The sequence below is a fragment of the Salvelinus fontinalis genome, chromosome 20 (assembly GCF_029448725.1).
Source record: "Salvelinus fontinalis isolate EN_2023a chromosome 20, ASM2944872v1, whole genome shotgun sequence".
Classification (NCBI taxonomy): Eukaryota; Metazoa; Chordata; class Actinopteri; order Salmoniformes; family Salmonidae; genus Salvelinus; species Salvelinus fontinalis.
In genome coordinates, this window is record NC_074684.1 from 18136106 (window position 1) to 18159553 (window position 23448).

Genomic DNA, 23448 nt, shown 5'->3' on the forward strand with positions numbered 1-23448 from the left:
TACAGCCAGATAATACCAGGGATGGTGTGACCTAAATCAGCATGTTGTTTGTGCAACAGTATCTTTTAAATCAAAGAGGACTACGCAATGCATGAATATGTTAGCTACATGAAGTAGCTAAGAGACAACATTAAATGAGCGCTATTGTCTGAGTGTGCCAGAGCGCAGAATAACTGCTGATTTGACTAACACTCAGCACCCTTGGGTGCTTGACTGCCGTTGTGAGATCAGAACGCTCGGATCAAGCCTAGTCCTCGGCCAGATCGTTCAGTGACAGTGTGCGCACTAAACGCTTTGAATTTACAAACGACAATCTGACAACGTTCTGAATTTACGAAAGCACAGAGCGCACTCTGACACTCCAGATTGAATTTACGAACACACCCATGGTGGGCAGAGCCAAGCACAAGCTACCAAGATCCCATTGGTGCGTTCTAGCATGTATCTGGGTATTACCATTAGGGAAAATGTCTATTCTGTGAAGTACGCGTGTGCAATAACTCAATTTGCTTTTGCAATCCTTCTAAACAACGCGATTTTTAAAAACGTTTGCAAAGGGTAAAGTCTACAAAACTTAGTCCACTCTGTTCATAACAGAGTGTCGGCCAAAATCCATCTTGTTTCATCCTTCTGCCGCTGCCGTTCAGTGGTCTTCCTCTCACTACATTTATACATCCGGTTAAATATCTGTCTCATTGTTCTATCTGTGCGTTTCAAGAGTGAAAGGAAGAGCAGTACGGACAGACAGATCAAGTTAAGATAATACGACTTTTGATCTGGTATTTGACGACCCTCTCATCCAAACCTGATGTTTGTGACTAGTTTGTTTATTTTCTGTCTTGGTTGATATCGTAACAGTATTGTGCGGTAAGTAGCTAAACGAATTGATATTCTTAAATTGCACATCTTTTTCTTGCCTCAGCCGAAATCTATGTGTAACGGCAGTCTATTTCGTCCTCCTCATCGGACGAGGAGAGGCGAGAAGGATCGGAGGACCAATGTACAGCGTGGTAAGTTTCCATGATTTAATAACGTGAAAACAATTACAAAATAACAAAACAAACTAACAGTCACAGTCCCGTGTGGCACAAACACTGACACAGAAAACAACCACCCACAAAATCCCAACACAAAACAAGCCACATATATATGATTCTCAATCAGGGACAACGATTGACAGCTGCCTCTGATTGAGAACCATATTAGGCTGAACACAGAAACAGACAAACTAGACACACAACATAGAATGCCCACCCAGCTCACATCCTGACCAACACTAAAACAAGCAAAACACATAAGCACTATGGTCAGGACGTGACACTATGTAATTAGCTATGTATTTCAGTAGCAGGTGAAGCTGTCTGTGTTGCTTTGCAGGGTCAGTGAAATAGTCAGTAAATTAACTCACAAATTCATGCAGATTATTATTATTGTTAAACCAATCAATATTTGCATTGTGTAATGCAATTTGACCTTTACTTGATCAGAACATTGTGTATTGTTGTGACAAGAAAGAACTGTTGTGACAGTAACCAATAAAAACGAATAGATACATTTATCTTTGTCAGAGCAAAAGAGTGTTGGCTGATTATGCGTTGAACGTTATCCCCGACCAACGGGCTGTGCATACTTACACTTTCACTTTCTGATTACTGGAAGAGCAGTACAGACAGACAGATCAAGTTAAGATAATACGACTTTTGATCTGGTATTTGATGACCCTCTCATCCAAACCTGATGTTTGTGACTAGTTTGTTTATTTTCTGTCTTGGTTGACATCGTGACAGTATTGTGCGGTAAGTAGCTAAACGAATTGATATTCTTGAATTGAACATATTTTTCTTGCCTCAGCCGAAATCGATGTAATTGGCTATGTATTTCAGTAGCAGGTGAAGCTGTCTGTGTTGCTTTGCAGGATCAGTGAAATACAGTCAGTAAATGAACTCACAAATTCATGCAGATTATTATTGTTAAACCAATCAATATTTGCATTGTGTAATGCAATTTGACCTTTACATTATCAGAACATTTTGTATTGTTGTGACAAGAATGAACTGTTGTGAAAGTAACCAATAAAACCGAATAGATACATTTATTTTTGTCAGAGCGAGAGTGTTGGTTGATAATGCGTTGAATGTTATCCCTGACCAACGGGCTGTGCATACTTACACTTTCACTTTCTGATTACTGGAAATCGGGAGGATGTTTCAAGAGTGAAAGTAGAAGCAGTACAGACGTGTTTACATAACCTGTTAAGATAATACGACTTTTGATCTGGTATTTGACGACCCTCTCATCCAAACCTGACATTGTGACAAGTTTGTTTATTTTCTCTGTTGATTGACATCGTGAGAGTATTGTGCAAGTAAAAAATATATATTATTAAATTGGGCATATTTTTCTTGCCCCAGCCACAATGTAATTAGACTATGTACTGTATTTCCATGTATGGGTAGCTGCAGCCCAATATGGCAATCGGAGTATGGGCGAGTGGGTGTGTCGAAAGAAATCAAGTCAGCTATTGGGCAGATTTGTTGCTACTCAAAACCGTTTTTCGTGGTTGATTGGGCTGGATGACGAGTAAATCGGCAACCACTGCAGCAGTGTTGTATCAACGTGCCTGCCAATTTAAGGGGCTTCATACTGGGTATCATGGTAGTGTCGCCGGCGGTAGCTAACGTGGCCACGGGATTTTATTTAAAGTAGAATAGCAGTCTGGCATACACCATAAATAACACATTTTGATAACCATCTATACTGAACAAAGTTATTAACGCTTCATGCAACAATTTAAGGATTTTACTGAGTTACATTTCTTACAAGGAAATCAGTCAATTGAAATTAATTAATTTGGCCGTAATCTATGGATTTCACATGACTGGGCAGGGGCCCAACCACAGGGGAGCCCATGCCCAGCCAATCAGAACTAGTTTTTTTTCCCACAAAAAGGCTTTATTACAGACAGAAATACTCCTGATTCATCAGCTGTCCGGGTGGTTGATCAGATGATCCCACAGGTGTAGAAACCAGATGTGGAGGTACTGGGCTATAGTGGTTACACGTGGTCTGCGGTTATGAGGTCAGTTGGACGTACTGCCAAATTCTCTAAAATGATGTTGGAGGCAGCTTATGATAAAGAAATGAACATACAATTATCTGGCAACAGGTCTGGTGGACATTCCTGCAGTGAGCATACCAATTGCATGTTCCCTCAAAACTTGAGACATTTTGTGTTGTGTGACAAAACTGTGCCAAGCACGAGGTGCACCTGTGTAATGATCATGCTGTTTAATTAGCTTCTTGATATGCCATACCTGTCAGGTGGATGGAATATCTTGGCAAAGGAGAAATGCTCACTAACAGGGATGTGAAATTGGAGAGAAATTAGCTTTTTGTGCATATGGTGTGCATTTTATTATATATCTTTTTGTGCATTTTATTTCAACTCATATAACATGGGACCGACACTTTACACTTTATATTTTTGTTCAGTAGATGTCCCATTGATTCCTACATACATACATACATACATACATACATACATACATACATACATACATACATACATACATACATACATACATACATACATACATACATACAGTTGAAGTCGGAAGTTTACATACACTTAGGTTGGAGTCATTAACACTTGTTTTTCAACCACTCCACAAATTTCTTGTTAACACCTGAGGGTATATTGGTTATCTGTACAAACAATAGTACACAAGTATAAACACCATGGGACCACACAGCCGTCATACCGCTCAGGAAGGAGACGCGTTCTGTCTCCTAGAGATGATCATACTTTGGTGCGAAAAGTGTAAATTAATCCCTGAACAACAGCCAAGGACCGTGTGAAGATGCTGGAGGAAACAGGTACAAAAGTATCTATATTCACAGTAAAACAAGTCCTATATCGCTCAGCAAGGAAGAAGCCACTGCTCCAAAACTGCCATAAAAAAGCCAGACTACAGTTTGCAACTGCACATGGGGACAAAGATCGTACTTTTTGGAGAAATGTCCTCTGGTCTGATGAAACAAAAATAGAACTGTTTGGCCAATAATGACCATCATTATGTTTGGAGGAAAAATGGGGAGGCTTGCAAGCCGAAGAACACCATCCCAACCGTGAAGCACGGGGGTGGCAGCATCATGTTGTGGGGGTGCTTTGCTGCAGGAGGGACTGGTGCACTTCACAAAATAGATGGCATCATGAGGAAAGAAAATTATGTGGATATATTGAAGCAACATCTCAAGACATCAGTCAGGGAGTTAAAGCTTTGTCGCAAATGGGTCTTCCAAATGGACAATGACCCCAAGCATACTTCCAAAGTTGTGGCAAAATGGCTTAAGGACAACAAAGTCAAGGTATTGGAGTGGCCATCACAAAGCTCTGACTTCCATCCTATAGAAAATGTGTGGGCAGAAATAAAAAGGCGTGTGCGAGCAAGGAGGCCTACAAACCTGACTCAATTAAACCAGCTCTGTCAGAAGGAATGGGCCAAAATTCACCCATCTTATTGTGGGAAGCTTGTGGAAGGCTATCCGAAACGTTTGACCTAAGTTAAACAATTTAAAGGCAATGCTACCAAATACTAATTGAGTGTATGTACATTTCTGACCCACTGGGAATGTGATGAAAGAAATAAAAGCTGAAATAAATAATTCTCTCTACTATTATTCTCACTTTTCACATTCTTAAAATAAAGTGGTGATCCTAACTGACCTAAGACAGGGTATTCTTACTAGGATTAAATGTCAGGAATTGTGAAAAAACTAGTTTAAATGTATTTGGCTAAGGTGTATGTAAACTTCCGACTTCAACTGTACATACGGTCTACAACTCAATGGGGAGGGCATGAACGGCAACAACACTGGGACACAGTACCCTTCGCTCCAGCTTGACTGAGCACTACTGTCCGGCAACGGCATGGGAAATAGCTACCTCGTAGCCAATATCAGGGTGAACGTCACAGTAATCACACACATACAACACATGAAGCAACAGTACACCCCATCGTAAATACTTTTAATAAGTCACTTTTAAATATGACTGAGACTCATCATCTTGCTTGAAAACAGAAGTCCAAACTATATTTCAATGTAAGGTAGTTGCGTAATAAGAAATGGAAGAAAAAAAACTCACAGTTCAATCAAAACCATCTATCCTATAGCAGAGCGCTTTCGACACACCCACTCCTTTCGACACACCCATTCCTCTCGACACGCTCACTCCTTTCCTTTCGACACACGCACTCGCCCATTGTGATTCAGTCGCCATATTGGGATTCAGCTACCATCTTGTCTGAATTCCAGTAACAGGTGATCATGTCTGTGTCGCTCTGCAGGGTCAGTGAAATACAGTCAGTCATGAACAATAAGGAGGTAAAGATGCTGCAAATGTTCAATTGACCTCTCTATCATAGTTTTTTATTCATTTTCTTCTATTGATATGTTATTGACATTAGGTATATTTGCAGGTGAAAATCTTAGCACCTTTAAGTAGGCCTCAAGAGGACCTCTTGTCAGATGCAATGGGAAACTACTCAGCCACGGGAGGCGAACCAAACACACTTCCTACAGACGTTAACAAAGACGCTAACATTCAAGAATCAATTCAAGATGTAAACAAACTTCCCACCGACAGCGAGAAATCATCCAAGCTTTCAAGCAAGGCTGTCATTAAGGTTGCTGCTGTTATCGTTTTCTAATAGGTTTTTTGTTGAAGCTTGATTACGAGACAATTTTCCATAATTAGCTAATTGAAATAAAAATCACATTTGGTGTTTCATTCAATTTTGGATCGTGTGCTTTGAGTTCTAGTGGTGAGTGTTAAAGTGTGTTTATTCAAGGTGGGGAATGCAGATGACATGGAGACCTATGAGCAGAATAACATCCAGGTACTGTATGTGTAGCATATACTCTCATTTCAAACTTTGGTTCTTATCAGCTGATATTACCAACTATACAATTAAATTAGATCATTGACATTAATTAAATGTTAAATATGCAGCGTTAATAAGGGTGACGTCATCATGCAATAAAGCCTTGTAATCTTATCCATTTTCTATAATACAATCTTGTGTGATTTCTGAACTTTTCTCTCTGTTGCAGCAGGAACCTCCAAAAGGTATGCCTACTGTGAAATCAAACATATATTTTGCAGTATCTGGGTCCCAATTAACTTGTGGTAACCGCATGTAGCAGGATATCAAAGAGTCCTGAGATCAGTATTGCAATCATCTTCTATTTATTTAACATTTCAACATTTCAGGGGAATAGGCATCTGGGCATCTGGCAAAAAGGTTGTGTCTGAAAACAATAGGCCTGCTACCTATCAGTTCGTGCTGGTCGTGGTGCTGTCCATGGTGCAGAACTTTTGCGCGCCCATTCACTGACAAAATGAAGGTTCTTAAATGATGGTACTTCCTCAGCTCTTAAGGTTTCTTGGAGAACTCTTGCCCAAGAATAACCTTGCATCGACAGTTCTTCAGAATTCTAAAAGGTTTTTGAAATGTATAGAAAGCCTGCAGGTGTGTCCCTTTCATAGCACACAGCAAATTGCCCAGTGTTGATTTGTCAGTGTAACATTTCTAGTGTCGATGCAATAATTAAATCAACACTGTAAAGAGTTAAATACAAATTCAGTGGTGTAAAATAACCCCATTGTTGGTGTTAATAACCAGCATTGAACCAAAACCATGCCCATTATTATCATATTTCCCAGCATGCACTATTGCAGGTAGATTTTTAGAATAGTTTGTTTTAATATCTATGTTTTTGCATGTACAGTACCAGTCAAAAGTTTGGACACACCTTCTCATTCCAGGGTTTTTCTTTAGTTTTACTATTTTCTACATAGTAGAATATTAGAGTTGACATCAAAACTATGAAATAACACATATTGAATCATGTAGTAACCATAAAAGTGTTAAACTAATCAAAATATATTTTATATTTGAGATTCTTCAAAGTAGCCACCCTTTGCCTTGATGACAGTTTTGCACACTCTTGGCATTCTCTCAACCAGCTTTATTCTTTCAACCACATCACAGGATTCCTTCCGCAAGCTCTGGACCATTACACCGGATCATCGCAGCTAGCTAGCTGCAATTGAGTGGCTAATTTTAGCTAACGCCTCTGTCCCGAAGCAAGCACCAGTTAGCCTTGAGCTAGGCCCATATACCAGCTAACTTCTAACTTCTTATACCAGCAATACCTCTTTTGACAACTGGCCTGGACCCTTCATTGTCGACACGGAGCCCCGCCGATCCATCACGACTGGTCTGCCAATGTAATCGTCCGATGTTGTTTCAACAGGCTTTTCCGCTGCGATGTCGCCGAAGACCCATCCGCTAGCCCGGCCCGCTAGCTTTCTGAACGCCGTTGTCTCCCTCTCGCCTAGCATAGTAGCGACTACCAAACAGCTCCCTGACTCACCTATTGCTGCTCCCTGACTCACCTATTGCTGCTCATTGGACCCTGTGATCACTCGGCTACACAGCTGATGCCTGCTGGACTATTCACTAACGCGGTACCTCTTTTTGTTTATCTATCGGCACCAGCCACGAAATCAGGTCCTGTGCATACCCAACTGACCCTCTCTGCCCATTCATCGCCATTTACCTGTTGTTGTCTTAGCTCTCCCAATCAACACCCGTGATGACTTTATGCCTCTCTCTAATGTCAACATGCCCTGTCTACTGCTGTCTCGGGTTAGTACTTATTGTTTTATTTCACTGTAGAGCCCCCAGTCCCGCTCAACATGCCTTAGATAGCTCTTTTGTCCCACCCCCCACACATGCGGAGACCTCACCTGGCTTAACTAGTGCCTCCAGAGATGCAATTGCTCTCATCGTCACTCAACGCCTATGTTTCTCTCCACTGTACACACATCCAACCATACCCTTGTCTGTACATCATGCCCTGAATCTAATCTACCACGGCGAGAAATCTGCTCCTTTTATTCTCTGTTCCCAGCGCACTAGACAACCAATTCTTATAGCCTTTAGCCTTACCCTTATTCTACTCCTCCATTCCTCTGGTGATGTAGAGGTTAACCTAGGCCCTGTAGCCCCCAGTACGACACCTATTCCCCAGGCACTCTCATTTGTTGACTTCTGTAACCGACTTCTGTAACCGCCTTGGTTTCATAAATGTTAACATCAGAAGCCTCCTCCCTAAGTGTTGTTTTACGCACTGCTTTAGCACACTCCGCCAACCCTGATGTCCTAGCCGTGTCTGAATCCTGGCTTAGGAAGGCCACCAAAAATTCTGAAATTTCCATCCCCAACTACAACATTTTCCGTCAAGATAGACCTGCCAAAGGGGGCGGAGCTGCAATAAACTGCAGAGATAGCCTGCCGAGTTCTGTCATACTATCCAGGTCTGTGCCCAAACAGTTTGAGCTTAAATTAAAAAAAAATCACCTTACCAGAAATAAGTCTCTCACTGTTGCCACTTGTTATAGACCCCCCTCAGCCCCCAGCTGTGCCCTGGACACCATATGTGAATTGATTGCCCGCCATTTATCTTCAGAGTTCGTACTGTTAAGTGACCTAAACGGGGATATGCTTAACACCCCGGCCGTCCTACAATCTAAGCTAGATGCCCTCAATCTCACACAAATGATCAATGAACCTACCAGGTACAACCCCAAATCCATAAACATGAGCACCCTCATAGATATTACCCTGGCCAACTTGCCCTCTAAATACATCCCTCGACCAGGATCTCAGCAATCACTGCCTCATTGCCTGTGTCCGTAATGGGTCCGCGGTCAAACGACCACCCCTCATCATTGTCAAACACTCCCTAAAACATTTCAGCGAGCAGGCCTTTCTAATCGACCTGGCCCGGGTATCCTGGAAGGATATTGACCTCATCCCGTCAGTAGAGGATGCCTGGTTATTCTTTAAAAGTGCTTTCCTCACAATCTTAAATAAGCATGCCCCTTTCAAAAAAATTGAACTAAGAACAGATATAACCCTTGGTTCACTCCAGACTTGACTGCCCTTGACCAGCACAAAAACATCATGTGGCGTACTGCATTAGCATCGGATAGCCCCCGCGATATGAAACTTTTCAGGGAAGTTAGGAACCAACATACACAGTCAGTTAGGAAAGCAAAGGCTAGCTTTTTCTAACAGAATTTTTCATCCTGTAGCACAAATTCCAAAAAGTTTTGGGACACTGTAAAGTCCATGGAGAACAAGAGCACCTCCTCCGAGCTGCCCACTGCACTGAGGCTAGGAAACACTGTCACCACCGAAAAATCTATGATAATCGAGAATTTCAACAAGCATTTTGCAATGGCTGGCCATACTTTCCACCTGGCTACCCTAGCCAACTGCTCTGCACCCCCCGCAGCAACTTTCCCAAGCCCCCCCCCTTGCTTCTCCTTCATCCATATCCAGATAGCTGTACCTTCTCCGCTATGAAATCTGTATTCCGAGCTGGTCATGGGTGCACCTCAGCCACGCTCAAGGTCCTAAACGATATCATAACAGCCATCAATAAAAGACAGTACTGTGCAGCTGTCTTCATCAACCTGGCCAAGGCTTTCGACTCTGTCAATCACTGCATTCTTTTCAGCAGACTCAATAGCCTTGGTTTCTCAAATGACTGCCTCGCCTGGTTCACCAACTACTTGGACGGCCTGTTGTCCTGACCTCTGGCAGTCTCTATGGAGGTGCCACAGGGTTCAATTCTCGGGCCGACTCTGTATATATCAATGATGTCGCTCTTTCTGCTGGTGATCCCTCTGATCCACCTCTACGCAGACGACACCATTCTGTATACTTCTGGCACTTCTTTGGATACTGCGTTAACAAACCTCCAAACGAGCTTCAATGCCATAGAACACTCCTTCCGTGGCCTCCAACTGCTCTTAAATGCTAGTAAAACTAAATGCATGCTCTTCAACCGATCGCTGCCCGCACCCGCCCGCCCGACTTGCATGACTACTCTGGACAGTTCTGACGGAGAATGTGTGGACAACTACAAACACCTAGGTGTCTGGTTACTGTAAACTCTCCTTCCAGACTCACAATAAGCATCTCCAATCCAAAATTACATCTATAATTGGCTTCCTATTTCGCAACAAAGCCTCTTTCAAACATGCTGGTAAGCTTACCCTCGTAAAACTGACTATCCTACCGATCCTTGACTTCGGCGATGTCATTTATAAGTAGAGTGCCTCCAACACTCTACTCAGCAAATTAGATGTAGTCTATCACAGTGCCATCCGTTTTGTTACCAAAGCCCCATACACTGCCCACCACTGCGACCTGTATGCTCTCGTTGGTTGGCCCTCGCTTCATATTCGTCGCCAAACCCGCTGGCTCCAGGTCGTCTATAAGTCTTTGCTAGGTAAAGCCCCGCCTTATCTCAGCTCACTGGTCACCATAGCAACATCAACCTGTAGCACGCGCTCCAGCAGGTATATATATCACTGGTCATCCCCAAAGCCAACACCTCCTTTGGCCGCCTATCCTTCCAGTTCACTGCTGCCAATGACTGGAACGAATTGCAAAATTCACTGAAGCTGGAGACTTATATCTCCCTCACTAAGTTTAAGCATCAGCTGTCAGAGCAGCTTACTGATCACTGCACCTGTACACAGCCCATCTGTAAATAGCCCACCCAACTACCTCATCCCCATTTTGTTATTTCTTTTTGCTCTTTTGCACCCCAGTATCCCTACTTGCACATCATCATCTGCACATCTTTCACTCCAGTGTTAATGCTAAATTGTAATTTATTTTGCCACTATGGCCTATTTATTGCCTTACCTCCCTAATCTTATTACATTTACACATGCTGTATATAGATTTTTCCAACGTATTATTGACTGTACATTTGTTTATCCCATGTGTAACTCTGTGTTGTTGTTTTTGTCAAACTGCTTTGCATTCACTTAGCCAGGTCACAGTTGTAAATGAGAACTTGTTCTCAACTGGCTTACCTGGTTAAATAAAGGTGAAATAAAATATATATATATATTTTTTAAAGGTAGTCAACTGGAATGCATTTCAATTAACAGTTGTGCCTTGTTAGGTTAATTTATGGAATTCCTTTCCTTCTTAATGCGTTTGAGCCAATCAGTTCTATTGTGACAAGGTAGGTGTGGTATACAGAAGATAGCCCTATTTGGTAAAAGACCAAATCCATATTATCGCAAGAACAGCTCAAATAAGTAGAGAAACAACAGACCATCATTACTCTAAGATATGAAGGTCAGTCAATGTGGAAAATGTCAAGAACATTAAAGGTTTCTTCAAGTGCAGTCGCAAAAACCATCAAGCGCTATGAAACTGGCTCTTTTTTATTCCAACCGCCGGGTCTTTGTGAGATGCAGAGTAGGTGAACGGGTGATCTCCGTATGTGTGGTTCCCACCGTGAAGCATGGAGTAGGAGGCATGGGAGTGCCTTGTTGTTGACACCGTCAGTTATTTTTTTAGAATTCAAGTCACACTTAACCAGCATTGCTACCACAGCATTCTACAGCCCTACACCATCCGCTCTGGTTTGCGCTTAGTGGGGCTATCATTTTTTTTTCAACGTGACAATGACCTAAAACACACCTTCAGGCTGTGTAAGGGCTATTTGACCAAAAACCAGAGTGATGGAGTGCTGCATTAGATGACCTGGCCTCCACAATCACCCGACTTCAACCCAATTGAGATGGTTTGGGATGAGTTGGACCGCAGAGTGAAGGAAAAGCAGTCAACAAGTGCTCAGCATATGTGGGAACTCCTTCAAGACTGTTGGAAGAGCATTCTTCATGAAGCTGGTTGAGAGAATGCCAAGAGTGTGCAAAGCTGTCATCAAGGCAAAGGGTGGCTACTTTGAAGAATCTAAAATATATTTAGATTTTTTTACCACTTTTTTGGTTACTACGTGATTCCATATGTGTTATTTCATAGTTTTGATGTCTTCACTATTATTCTGCAATGTAGAAAATAGTTAAAATAAAAACCCTTGAATGAGTAGGTGTGTCCAGACTTTTGACTGGTACTGTATATTGATTGATTAATTATCCTATGCTACTCAAATATGAATAACATACATTTTTCTTTGCTATTCCAATCTGTTACTTGGACGTTTTTCACCCGTTACTGCAATGGTTGTTCCAGTTTAGATGTTTTAAAGGGGCAATCAGCAGCTGCTATGCCCATTGTTGGACTTATAAATGAATGACATGTACCCAGTGAATCTTGAAGAATATAACTTATAAATGCTTATGAGTTTAGTTGAACTGTCGTACCCCAACAAAACCCAAAATATAAGCTTGTTTTGTGGGTTTGTAAGCAATGTAAACGAACACTATATAGCCTCATAACATGTTTAAAACTATCATTTTTAAATAAAGTATGGTCAGTCCATGCAAGCTTGCATGCATAGCTTTGCATTTGAATTTGAGAGAGGTTACATTTCTCCAGACCCATCCCTCAGCTTCTTACCAAACGGGGGATGCTTTGTTACCGTTTCAACTACTTCATTCTGAATACAGGTGAATAAAAATACTAAATGTTGGATATCACCTCTCTGTCTGGATTCCAATAGGAATTACACATCACTTTGCAAGCCAGCATAATGTGACTTGCAGGCCTGATGCAACAACCATGTCTCTGTCACTAGCTAACAAAGTCATGGGTGGTACTGGTAATTCAAAAATGTACTCGAAAGGCATCCTGGGAAATATGCAAATAAGGCTTAAAACCCTACTGCAGAGCTATTCCATTCAGGTCCTGGAGAGCCAAAACATTCCTGGTTTTGGATTTTTCTATGGTTCTTTTAAGAACCATCCAATTTATGGTTTTCAGAGACCCATAGGGGTGTCAAAGTCATTCCATGGAGGGCCTGGAGTCTGCTGGTTTTTGATTTCTCCCTTACTAATCAGTGACTTTAATTCCTCAATCAAGTATAAGGGAGGAGAGAACTTGCAGACACTCGCACTCCGTGGAATGAGTTTGCCCTATGGCATCACTCTCAAGAACCTTTATTTGGTTACAACTTGCAACTTTATTTTTAGGAGTGTAGAACGTGTGTGCTGATATACAGTTCACGCTGCTGTTGTGCTGTCCATAGTGGTGAAAGTTTGTGCACCAGTAGAACAGTTATTGTCCCCAATTGGTCAATTGCACTGCGAAGTTCCGCTATCTCCAACTTTTTGCATTCCTCTGGCCGTGCTCATTTTAGCGAGATCCGCTTTTCTTTCCATTGAAAATGAATGGGCTCTGTCATTTTGTCGGTGCCCATCAATTTCGCAGACATTGCCTGTAAGGGCACAACAAGTGATTCCCGCAGGCTAGTTAGATGTCTTTATTGTAGCATAGGCTTCAATACAATTGAAGTTAGTCTACAACACTGCCATTTAGGGAACATGCAATTGAGATCCATCATGATGGCAGGCTGTAAGACTCTTTCAATATGCTTATGTTGTAACTGAGGTGTCACCGTTGCTTAACCACATACTTACACCATATGTTTATTGTTCAATAGAGTCGAAGATGGAGAAGTTCTTCACCATTCTGACTGGGAATACTCTGGGGTCTCATGAGGAAATAAATCGCCGGCTCACTGAAAATGGTTTAACTAAGGTGACGTCATTGGAGGAGAGTGATGTCATCATGGCTTTCTGTCCCATTGTCTCTCGTGCTGGGACTGATATTGAAGCAGCACTGCAGCAGATTCCTGGTAATCTTGGCACCCAGAACCAAGTGTACTGTAACAGTCTGTCTTCAGAGACTATTTCCAGATCAACAATATCCATAAAGAAACTTCTCAAAAAGTTTTATCTAATTCCAAATTCTCTTATTTGTCCCTCTCTCTTTTGACAGCTGGTAAACCTGTCATTCTGGTAGTACTGCATCACACCTTCAACCCAGACTACACTGTACCTGACAGCAGCAGACTAGTGACCAGAGGTGATGTAATACTCACAGTGGACTGTCTCTTCCATGAGAGGCAGGGACTATTGGAGTGTCATCACAATGAAGCAGCAGTCAAAACGATTGTGAACATAATACCGCCAGAGGTAATGTAGTTTATCCTGTGGGGTAATGCAAGCTTCAGTTGGGAATACTAACACCAAGTAGCACCTCCTGCATGCTTGACTATACTGTGTATTTTAACTTGCAGAATGACTGGGAGATTATTAAAGACAGTGAAGTCAGTGAAGCCAGTGAAGCCCTTGAGCATAAAAACCTGGAGGTATTTTTTTCTAATTTCAGATTTTGCTACTTTGCTCAAAGGCTGATGTGATTGTACAACTGTACAAAAATATGCACTGTATTATGCTGGTGTCCAAACACTTTCCTAGGGATGATTAAATGTATTGAATCTGGACTGTCAAGACTGCATTAGACCACTTAGTTATAGCCTGGGCATTAGCTCTGGGAGCTAAAAACAAGCAATAAGCAATGAAGCAATCAGCAGGGTTACTTATTACATGGCTACACTGCACCCCCCTTTGAACTCCTCTCTGTAGCAACCCCAGAAACTGATAGACATTGATCGGTTGATCAGAATGAGTCACAGCACAAAAAAAACAGTTAACTTTTATACAAAAATAAGAGAGCTTACTTTTTGGGGTCATTTCTGAACTTCTCTCTCTGTTGCAGCAGGATTCTCCAAAAGGTAAGAAAGTACCTGTTATAAATCGAACATTGATATTATACCCACAGTTGGGCAGCTTATTACGTTTCCCTGCACTGCAGCACAGGTTAAGAAAAGTGCGGCTGCAAAGCGCATACAACTGCACCTTCAGGGGCATATTTACAAAATGTCCCCTATGTATTTCATGACATACTTTGCAAACAAATTTGACGCTTGTGAATGTACCATTGTTGCAGCACAGGCATTTTTTACCTAAATGTTTTTTCTCTCTGTAGTGCCAAGGATAGCTCTACTAGTTATTGTAGCAGGGAATACTCTGGGGTCTCATGAGGGCATAACACAGCAACTAACCACAACCAGTAGCGTAACTGGGGTGAAATCACCAAAGGAGAGTGATTTCATCATGGTTTTCTGTCCCATCGTCTCTCGTGCTGGAACTGATATTGAAGCAGCACTGCAGCAGATTCCAGGTAATTCAGTAATCTGACCAAATTCCTCTGACAGCTACTGTCTTCCATGTTTAGATTGGTCGAAGGAAAAGTAATTAACAATGGCAACAGTAATTTATACATGTTATTACGTTTAGCATACGTTGCTAGGCTACTCATAGCCATGGTTTAGAGTTGACATGTATTTTGATTCCTTTTTGACAGCTGGTAAACCTGTCATTCTGGTAGTACTGCATCACACCTTCAACCCAGACTACACTGTACCTGACAGCAGCAGACTAGTGACCAGAGGTGATGTAATACTCACAGTGGACTGTCTCTTTCATGAGAGCCAGGGACTATTGGAGTGTCATCGCAATGAAGCAGCAGTCAAAGAGATTCTGAAGAAGCTTAATATACATCCTGAGGTATTCTATAATTTGTACACTCTTTTAAATACAATGTGACTCTATAGAACACATTTTATACAAGGAGAACCAGTTTTTATTTCTTGTTATTTTTTCACAGATTGCAGTTTCTTGCTTTGGCCCTCATATCATCTCGCAGTTCTCAACTGAAGTTTACCAATTGTTTAAGTCAGTTCTAACTTCATGTAAGTGTATTAATTGATATTATTCTTTACATGAACACAGGTCAAATCAATATCACATCAAGATAAGATGAAAGTACAATTTCAAATGTTATGTTAGCATCAGTAATCAAAATTGAATTCTGCAAACTGATACCACACTAGCTCCTAGTTGTACTAACTGTTAATTGTGCCTGGGTGTTTACCGTGTGAAGAAGACAATGTTGCTGACATTGCTTTTATGAATAACAGGAAGATTAAAGTGATATTTCGGGGTTTTGGCAATGAGGCCATTTATTTACTCCCCCCAGAGTCAGATGAACGTGTGGATATGATTTTTATGTCTCTGTGTCCAGTATGAAGGAAGTTAGACGTAGTTTCACGAGCCAATGCTGACTAGCATTAGCAAAATAACTAAGTCTATGGGTATCTGCTAGCATGCTAGTAGATACCCATAGCCTTCCAGTCATTGCGCTAACGCTAGTTAGCAATTGCACTAGCGCTAGTTAACAACTTCCTTCAAACTGCACGCAGAGAAATAAAAAGAGTATCCACGAGTTAATCTGACTCTGGGGAAGTAGATAAAGGGGCTCTTTGCCAAAATTCCAAAGTATCCCTTTAATGAAAAACATATTCAATGGATGTTTAGGATTTAGGATGACACAACAAGGGCCTGACTCTCATAAAGCTGCAGGATATTAGATTTATATCAGGACAAGATACTGTCAGTAACATCTGATGTGGTTTTGTTTCTTTAGGTTGGCAATGGGTGGGTTGGCCAGAGTGGCCGAGTCTTACCTCAACCACTGCAACAGATGAAGTGCCTGTTTGCGATCATGAAGTGCAACATTAAGATGAAGCACATTGCTCCCCAGCCTTTAAGTTGTAATAATGAGTGAATAAGTGGATTGAAGTCTGATTTTGAAAAATGTCTATTCATAGTCAAAACATTTGACAATTTAACCCTAGAAATATAACTAACTATAAGCGTTAGAATATGCACTTATAGCCTAAGTGAGTCTGGAACAACTAAAGTGTGTTTTGTCAAAATTGCTTAATAATGAACTCCATTAATGTGGATAAGTATAAAGATAATGTAATATAATGCTTGAGACAACTTTTGATGGGAGTATAAATAAATATACACTACCTGCCAACAGTTTTAGAACACCTACATTCAAGGGTTTTTCAATATTTTTACTATTTTCTACATTGTAGAATAATAGTGAAGACATTAAAACTTTGAAATAACACATATGGAATCATGTAGTAACCAAAAATCAAAATATATTACATTTTTTGAAATAATTCAAAGTAGCCAACCTTTGCCTTGATGACAGCTTTGCACACTGGCATTCTCTCAACCAGCTTCACCTGGAATGCTTTTCCAACAGTCGAAGGAGTTCCCACATATGCTGAGCACTTGTTGGCTGCTTTTCCTTCACTCTGCAGTCCGACTTATCCCAAACCATCTCAATTTGGTTGAGGTCCGAGGTCGGGGGATTGTGGAGGCCAGGCCATCTGATGCAGCACTCCATCACTCTCCTTCCTTACACAGCTTGGAGGTGTGTTGGGTCATTGTCCTGTTGAAAAACAAATGATAGTCCCACTGAGCCCAAACCAGATGGGATGGTGTATCGCTGCAGAATGCTGTGGTAGCAATGCTGGTTAAGTGTTAAGTGTGCCTTGAATTCTAAATAAATCACAGACAGTGTCACCAGCAAAGCACCCCCACACCATAACACCTCCTCCATGCTTTACAGTGGGAACCACACATGTGGAGATCATCCATTTACCCACACTGCGTCTCACAAAGACACGGCGGTTGGAACCAAAAATCTCCAATTTGGACTCCAGGCCAAAGGATACATTTCCACCGGTCTAATGTCCATTGCTCGTGTTTCTTGGCCCAAGAAAGTCTCTTCTTATTGGTGTCCTTTAGTGTTGGTTTCTTTGCAGCAATTTGACCATGAAGGCCTGATTTACGCAGTCTCCTCTGAACAGTTGATGTTGAGATGTGTCTGTTGATGTTGAGATGCATTTATTTGGGCTGCAATTTCTGTGGCTGGTAACTCTAATGAACATATCCTCTGCAGCAGAGGTAACTCTGGGTCTTCATTTCTTGTGGCGGTCCTCATGAGAGCCAGTTTCATCATAGTGCTTGATGGTTTTTGCGACTGTACTTGAAGAAACTTTCAAAGTTCTTGAAATGCTCCGTATTGACTGACCTTAATGTCTTAAAGTAATGATGGACTGTCATTTCTCTTTGCTTATTTGAGCTGTTCTTGCCATAATATGGACTAGGTATTTTACCAAATAGGGCTATCTTCTGTATACCCCCCACCTAGTCACAACACAACTGATTGGCTCAAACACATTAAGAAGGAAAGAAATTCCCCAAATTAACTTTTAAGATGGCACACCTGTTAATTAACTAAAATGCATACCAGGTGACTACCTCATGAAGTTGGTTGAGAGAATGCCAAGAGTGTGCAAAGCTGTCATCAAAGCAAAGGGTTGCTATTTGAAGAATCTCACATATAAAATATATTTAGATTTGGATTTATTTTACACTTTTTTGGTTACTACATGATTCCATATGTGTTATGTCATAGTTTTGATGTCTTCACTATTATTCTGAAATGTAGAAAATAGTACAAATAAAGAAAAACCCTTGAATGAGTAGGTGTTCTAAAACTTTTGACCGGTGGTGTGTATATAAATAATATACTTTATTATGATACATACTGTGATTTTGCAAACACAGGGTTGATCATAATCATGTGGCATTTCAATATAGCTGAAATTGTATTTTTGTTGTTGTTGCATTACCACATTATCTTGAAGTGTTTTGGCCCAATGGCAACCCTGGCACTTGGGTGTGGAATAAAGAGAAATATAACTACTCTCACATCAACAGCTGTAACCTACTAAGCCCACGTGGCATATAAGATATTATTCAAGAATCAATAGATATCAGGTTTGAAGGTAAGACCCAGGTTCAGACAATGTTGAAGTAACAAAAGTGTATTAAATTGAACACAGGCAGGCAAAGGTACAGGACGGCAGGCAGGCTCAGGGTCAGGGCAGGCAGAGGTCGGTAATCCAGAGTAGTGGGGCAAAGGTACAGGACGGCAGGCAGGCTCAGAGCAGGCAGAAAGGTCAAAACCGGGAAAACTAGGAAACGGGCACTATAGACAGGACAGGAGCAAGGGGGAAACCGCTGGTAGGTCTGAATGAACAAAACGAACTGGCAATAGACAAACTGAGAAGACAGGTATAAATACACAGGGGATATTGGGGAAGATGGGGGGGGTGGAGACACTCACAAAGACAGGTGAAACAGATCAGGGTGTGACAAGGGGCCTATTAAAAGGACTATTCAACAGCATTGAATATCTCAGATTGTACATTTTGATAAAAATGAATTAACACATCTGAGGGAGTGTCAATTTGTGTCAGCTGTATGTATTTTTAAAGGAGCATAGGCAACCCTTCTTTCTTCAAGCATTATTTTAGGTCAATAACTATTGTTCACTGTGTTGCATTTCATTTAATCATAATGTAATCTGGGGTGGAAAATTCTAAACGTAATCCTTGGGACGTCCCAACTCTTTCATTACCTCATTGATTAGATTATATACTTTATTTGTCGCTGTGAGATGGAAATGTGTCTTCTGCTTTTATCCAAATCCTCCCATATACACACACATATACACACAAGGTTGGAGAGGCTTTAGCAGCCGCAGTGCAGCGCCCAATGAGCAGTTTAGGGGGTTTAGTGGCTGACCAGTTACCAACACCTGCGCCCAATGGTGGTTCTACCTTGTATGGCTCCATGTGCGAACCCCTCCCTTCAGCCTCTGTTAGAGTTCGTTCCTGTTTCCTTGTCAATCATTGGCTCATTGGTGGAATTAGCATTATGACAATATCTTTCATTAAATCAGTCAAAAACCTTTATTAATGTAATTGCAGACAGAAGTTGACAATCAGGAACATAGCACGCATGTTTCCGAGTAAGTTCTGCATCAAAGAAAAGGTCCCATGTTATTTTATCAAACCCAAAGTCCAGCCCTTGTGATGTCACTGCCTACATCATTATCTTCTACTCATGAGACCGAAACCATGCCTACAAAGCTATATAAACAAGGCTTTTAGTGTGTTATCTAAAAGCTTAGCAGTAAATGTCCAAGTTGATTTATAGTGGAATGTCTGACTAGACTTATCTCCTACGCTCCCCTGCAGAGTTCTGTCTCGGTCACACATTTCTCAGAGGGGTCTCTTTATAAGAGGCAGAGCGAGAGAGAGAACTAGAAAACAACTGTGGAACAATATTAAAACCTCATAATGTATATATATTGTTAATCTGGTTTTATAACCCCTCCCCTTCTATTAATACAACAATAGCATAATCAATTATTCTAATACATAAATCATTTGGTACAGCCCCAATCAGGACCCCTAGGTGAACTCCTGACATTTCCCCCCACAGCTTCAATCATAATATTCTCCTCTGAAGTCAAATAGATTAGGCAAATCAACCTGGATCCATTTGATCCCAGGGAAGGCCTGCTAAAGGGAGAAACAACTCCTGAGGTTCCTGGAATGCTGGTGGGGGTGGGGTGAGTCTGTCTATACTCCCATTTCCTCTTGAGTCCTGGGAGAAACCACACGAGTTGATTAAACAATGGGATTAAGAGAAACCAGAATTGTACCAGTATCATTTTCAGCATGATTTGTATGAGCTTCCACCAACACCATCATTCCAGCATGTTCATGAGCAGTTACAGTCATTTTCTTTCAAATATAAACAGTAACCAAAATCACCAAACCTCCCACAAGTATAGGAATAAACAATGAAAACAGAGTCAACATAACTTTTCCCATCACATTTCTAAATTCAGCATTAAACTCGTCACCAATTTTGTCAAAAACAGATTTTTCAGATTTTGAGAGAGTTTTACTAAGATCAGCAATCTTATCAATTATTGCAGTCATATTCTCAAAGGAGTCAGGGAGGAGCATAACACAATTTTTAGGATCAATAATACCTAATACGTTACAGTGTCCTCCTTCCTTCGCCAAAAGATCATCTAAAGCAAACTCATGGCGGCTGACGACTGCTTTCAGATTTTGGACATCTAATGTCCAAAATCTGGACATCTAATTGTTAAATTCATATGGGCCTGTAAAGAGTAGGTTAAATTGTTTACCCACTTTCCTAGGACAGCCACACCCCAGGACGGTATGATTGACATACCAAAATCTCACCCAGGTGTAGGACATGACCATAGGCTTCCTGATTGTCTGGGATGAGTCATTTGACACGCTGCAGTACCCCAGAGTTGGTTTTACCTGTCTCATTGAAAAGATCGGTGACCGGAATTCTTAACATGTACATTTCTGTTCTCCCCAAATAACAACACCCCCCCATCCAGAAGGTAAAGTGAGATACCACTTTTCACTGCATACCCACATCCATCCAAAAGGTGCTCCCATGCCTTCTCCTATCCTGGAAATGTTTACACCTGTCACCTGTTGCTGTAAGTCTAACACACTAAAATTCCCTTTATCATAGTTTCTCCTAAAAAAGTGGTATCCTATCACTATACTCTACTCTCAGTTGACCCATATATACACGACAAGCTCTAGTATCTCCCATATCTTCCCTCTACCACATTAGGTAAGTTTGCTCCTTTCTTGTGACCACCCAAACATACGTGTCCCATAATCCCCAAATGTTCAACAGTCTTTCTAGCCAAGCACTTTATTATTCATAAAGCAACAGCAAAACACAGTAGTCCTACCAGGAGTGGAACAATCATGGCAGACCTGGACAGCATTACCTTACCCATCACGTTTCCAAATACACCATTAAACCAGTGTCCAATTTGGTCAAAGAAGATGTTGTCAGCTTTTCACAGAGTACGTCCTAATTTAGCCAGGTCGTTTATAATAGCTGTCATGTTGTCAGAGGAGTCAGGAAGCAACATGACACAGTAATCCTCATCGTTTATTCCAAGGGACCTGTAGGCCCCTCTGTCTTTAGCCAATATGTGCCATTTCGTCTCTGGTCACTTCTGCCTTCAAATTCGCACATTTAGTGACAACTGAGTAAAACCCTGTACTATCAAATTAGTAAGGGCCTGCATGGAGTATGTCAAATTGTTAATCCCCTTACCCTTTACTACTACTCTTGCACCTAGACAGATTACGTTGGGCTGCCATCTCTATCTGAGACAGCACATGCCCATAAGCTTATTAATTGTTGACCATCCAGTACATCAAAACTACTGGCATCTGTTTTTAGGCCTGTTTAAGACAGGCAATTAGTGGTGTTTCCTACATCCACATTCCCTGAGTTGCAGATACAAACAGGGGAAGTTATTGTAGGTTTTAATCCTGTCAACACAACATCTCCAGCCATTGGATATCTATTTTCTCCTGCCATCTTTGTCCAGACATGCCATTTCTTAAAAGTGAACGTAAATTCCACTGCAGTAAACTTCTTTTGCATATATTCAACATGTGTGACAGGTTTCATTGTTCCTATCTCCTCATTCTGGTTTGACTGTTCCATGGTGCTCTGGCTTTTTTTTATTTAGATAGTCTGCGTGTACTGTGTTTTCCAATTTCTATAGGGTTATTCTAAAGTGGGTGTAATGTGTAGGAATATGCCTTTATAAATTCTCATCTATCTTCTTTCACTGTGTGTTAAATAACAGTGGGTGATACTGTAATACTAATTCTATTCTCACTTAATCCAGGCTATAGATAGTAATTGGTTCTACTAAACTCAAATATATGTCACACACGGGCCTCACAGAGAACCCGCATGGCAGACTGCAAAAATCACTAAAGCTGGAGACTCTTACCTCCCTCACTAGCGTTAAGCACCAGCTGTCAGAGAAGCTCACCGATCACTGCACCTGTACATAGCCCATCTGTAAATAGCCCATTCAATCTACCTCATCCCCATACTGTTATTTATTTACTTATCTTGCTCCTTTGCACCCCAGTCTCTCAACTTGCACATTCATCTTCTGCACATCCTACCATTCCAGTGTTTAATTGCTATATTGTAATTACTTTTCCTCCATGGCCTATTTATTGCCTTACCTCTCTTATCCTACCTCATTTGCACATGCTGTATATAGATTTTTCTACTGTATTATTGATTGTATGTTTGTTTATTCCATGTGTAACTTTGTGTTGTTGTATGTGTCAAACTGCTTTGCTTTATCTTGGCCAGGTCGCAGTTGCAAATGAGAACTTGTTCTCAACTAGCCTACTTGGTTAAATAAAGGTGAAATATATATATATATATTTAATTCCTAATGTTATATCTTAAGGGTGTAGAGTGATAGTAATATGTTATACACCAGTGCCCCCTGGTGGTGATACAAAGTAACATTATATGGACAAATACTTTTAACCTTCTATTCAAATTTCTGTCCTATTCCTAACTTTTTTATTCCACTATTGGGCCATTACCCAATAAACCATGCCATAATCCACAGACAACCAAACAATGAAACATACAACACACTATACATAAACAACTCAACTCATTCACTTGGTAAATCTCACACAGAATTACCACTATTCATAAACAACTCAACTCATTCACCGGGTACCTCTTCAAAATAAACACTACAAAATAAGAAATAACTAGTATTTATGTAATGGTCGCCCGCATTACAACCCAAAATAAAATATATGATTAACGCTGAACCACCTCTCCAAAACCAAAATAACTAGTATCTCTGAATTACAAAATAAAAAATAGGTGATTATTATCTCTGAACC

General features: G+C 41.0%; 1 protein-coding gene across 3 annotated transcripts; it reads left to right on the top strand.

Annotated features, from left to right (window-relative positions):
• Window positions 1–441: 441 nt before the first annotated feature.
• LOC129817435 (uncharacterized) lies at window positions 442–19075 on the top strand. Of its 3 annotated transcripts, XM_055872675.1 has the most exons (14): window positions 442–867; window positions 976–1010; window positions 5349–5385; window positions 5481–5687; window positions 5853–5900; window positions 6115–6130; window positions 13507–13701; window positions 13845–14041; window positions 14146–14217; window positions 14628–14643; window positions 14898–15092; window positions 15276–15478; window positions 15579–15663; window positions 16398–19075. In XM_055872675.1, exons 3-14 carry the CDS (start codon window positions 5371–5373, stop codon window positions 16490–16492), a joined length of 1344 nt encoding a protein of 447 aa, XP_055728650.1. In that variant the 5' UTR covers window positions 442–867; window positions 976–1010; window positions 5349–5370; the 3' UTR covers window positions 16493–19075. The 3 variants fall into 3 exon arrangements, with proteins under 3 accessions (XP_055728650.1, XP_055728651.1, XP_055728649.1); XM_055872674.1 differs by lacking the exons at window positions 442–867; window positions 976–1010 and adding an exon at window positions 1550–1796; XM_055872676.1 differs by lacking the exons at window positions 5349–5385; window positions 5481–5687; window positions 5853–5900; window positions 6115–6130 and having other exon boundaries at window positions 445–1010.
• The last annotated feature ends 4373 nt before the right edge of the window (window positions 19076–23448 follow it).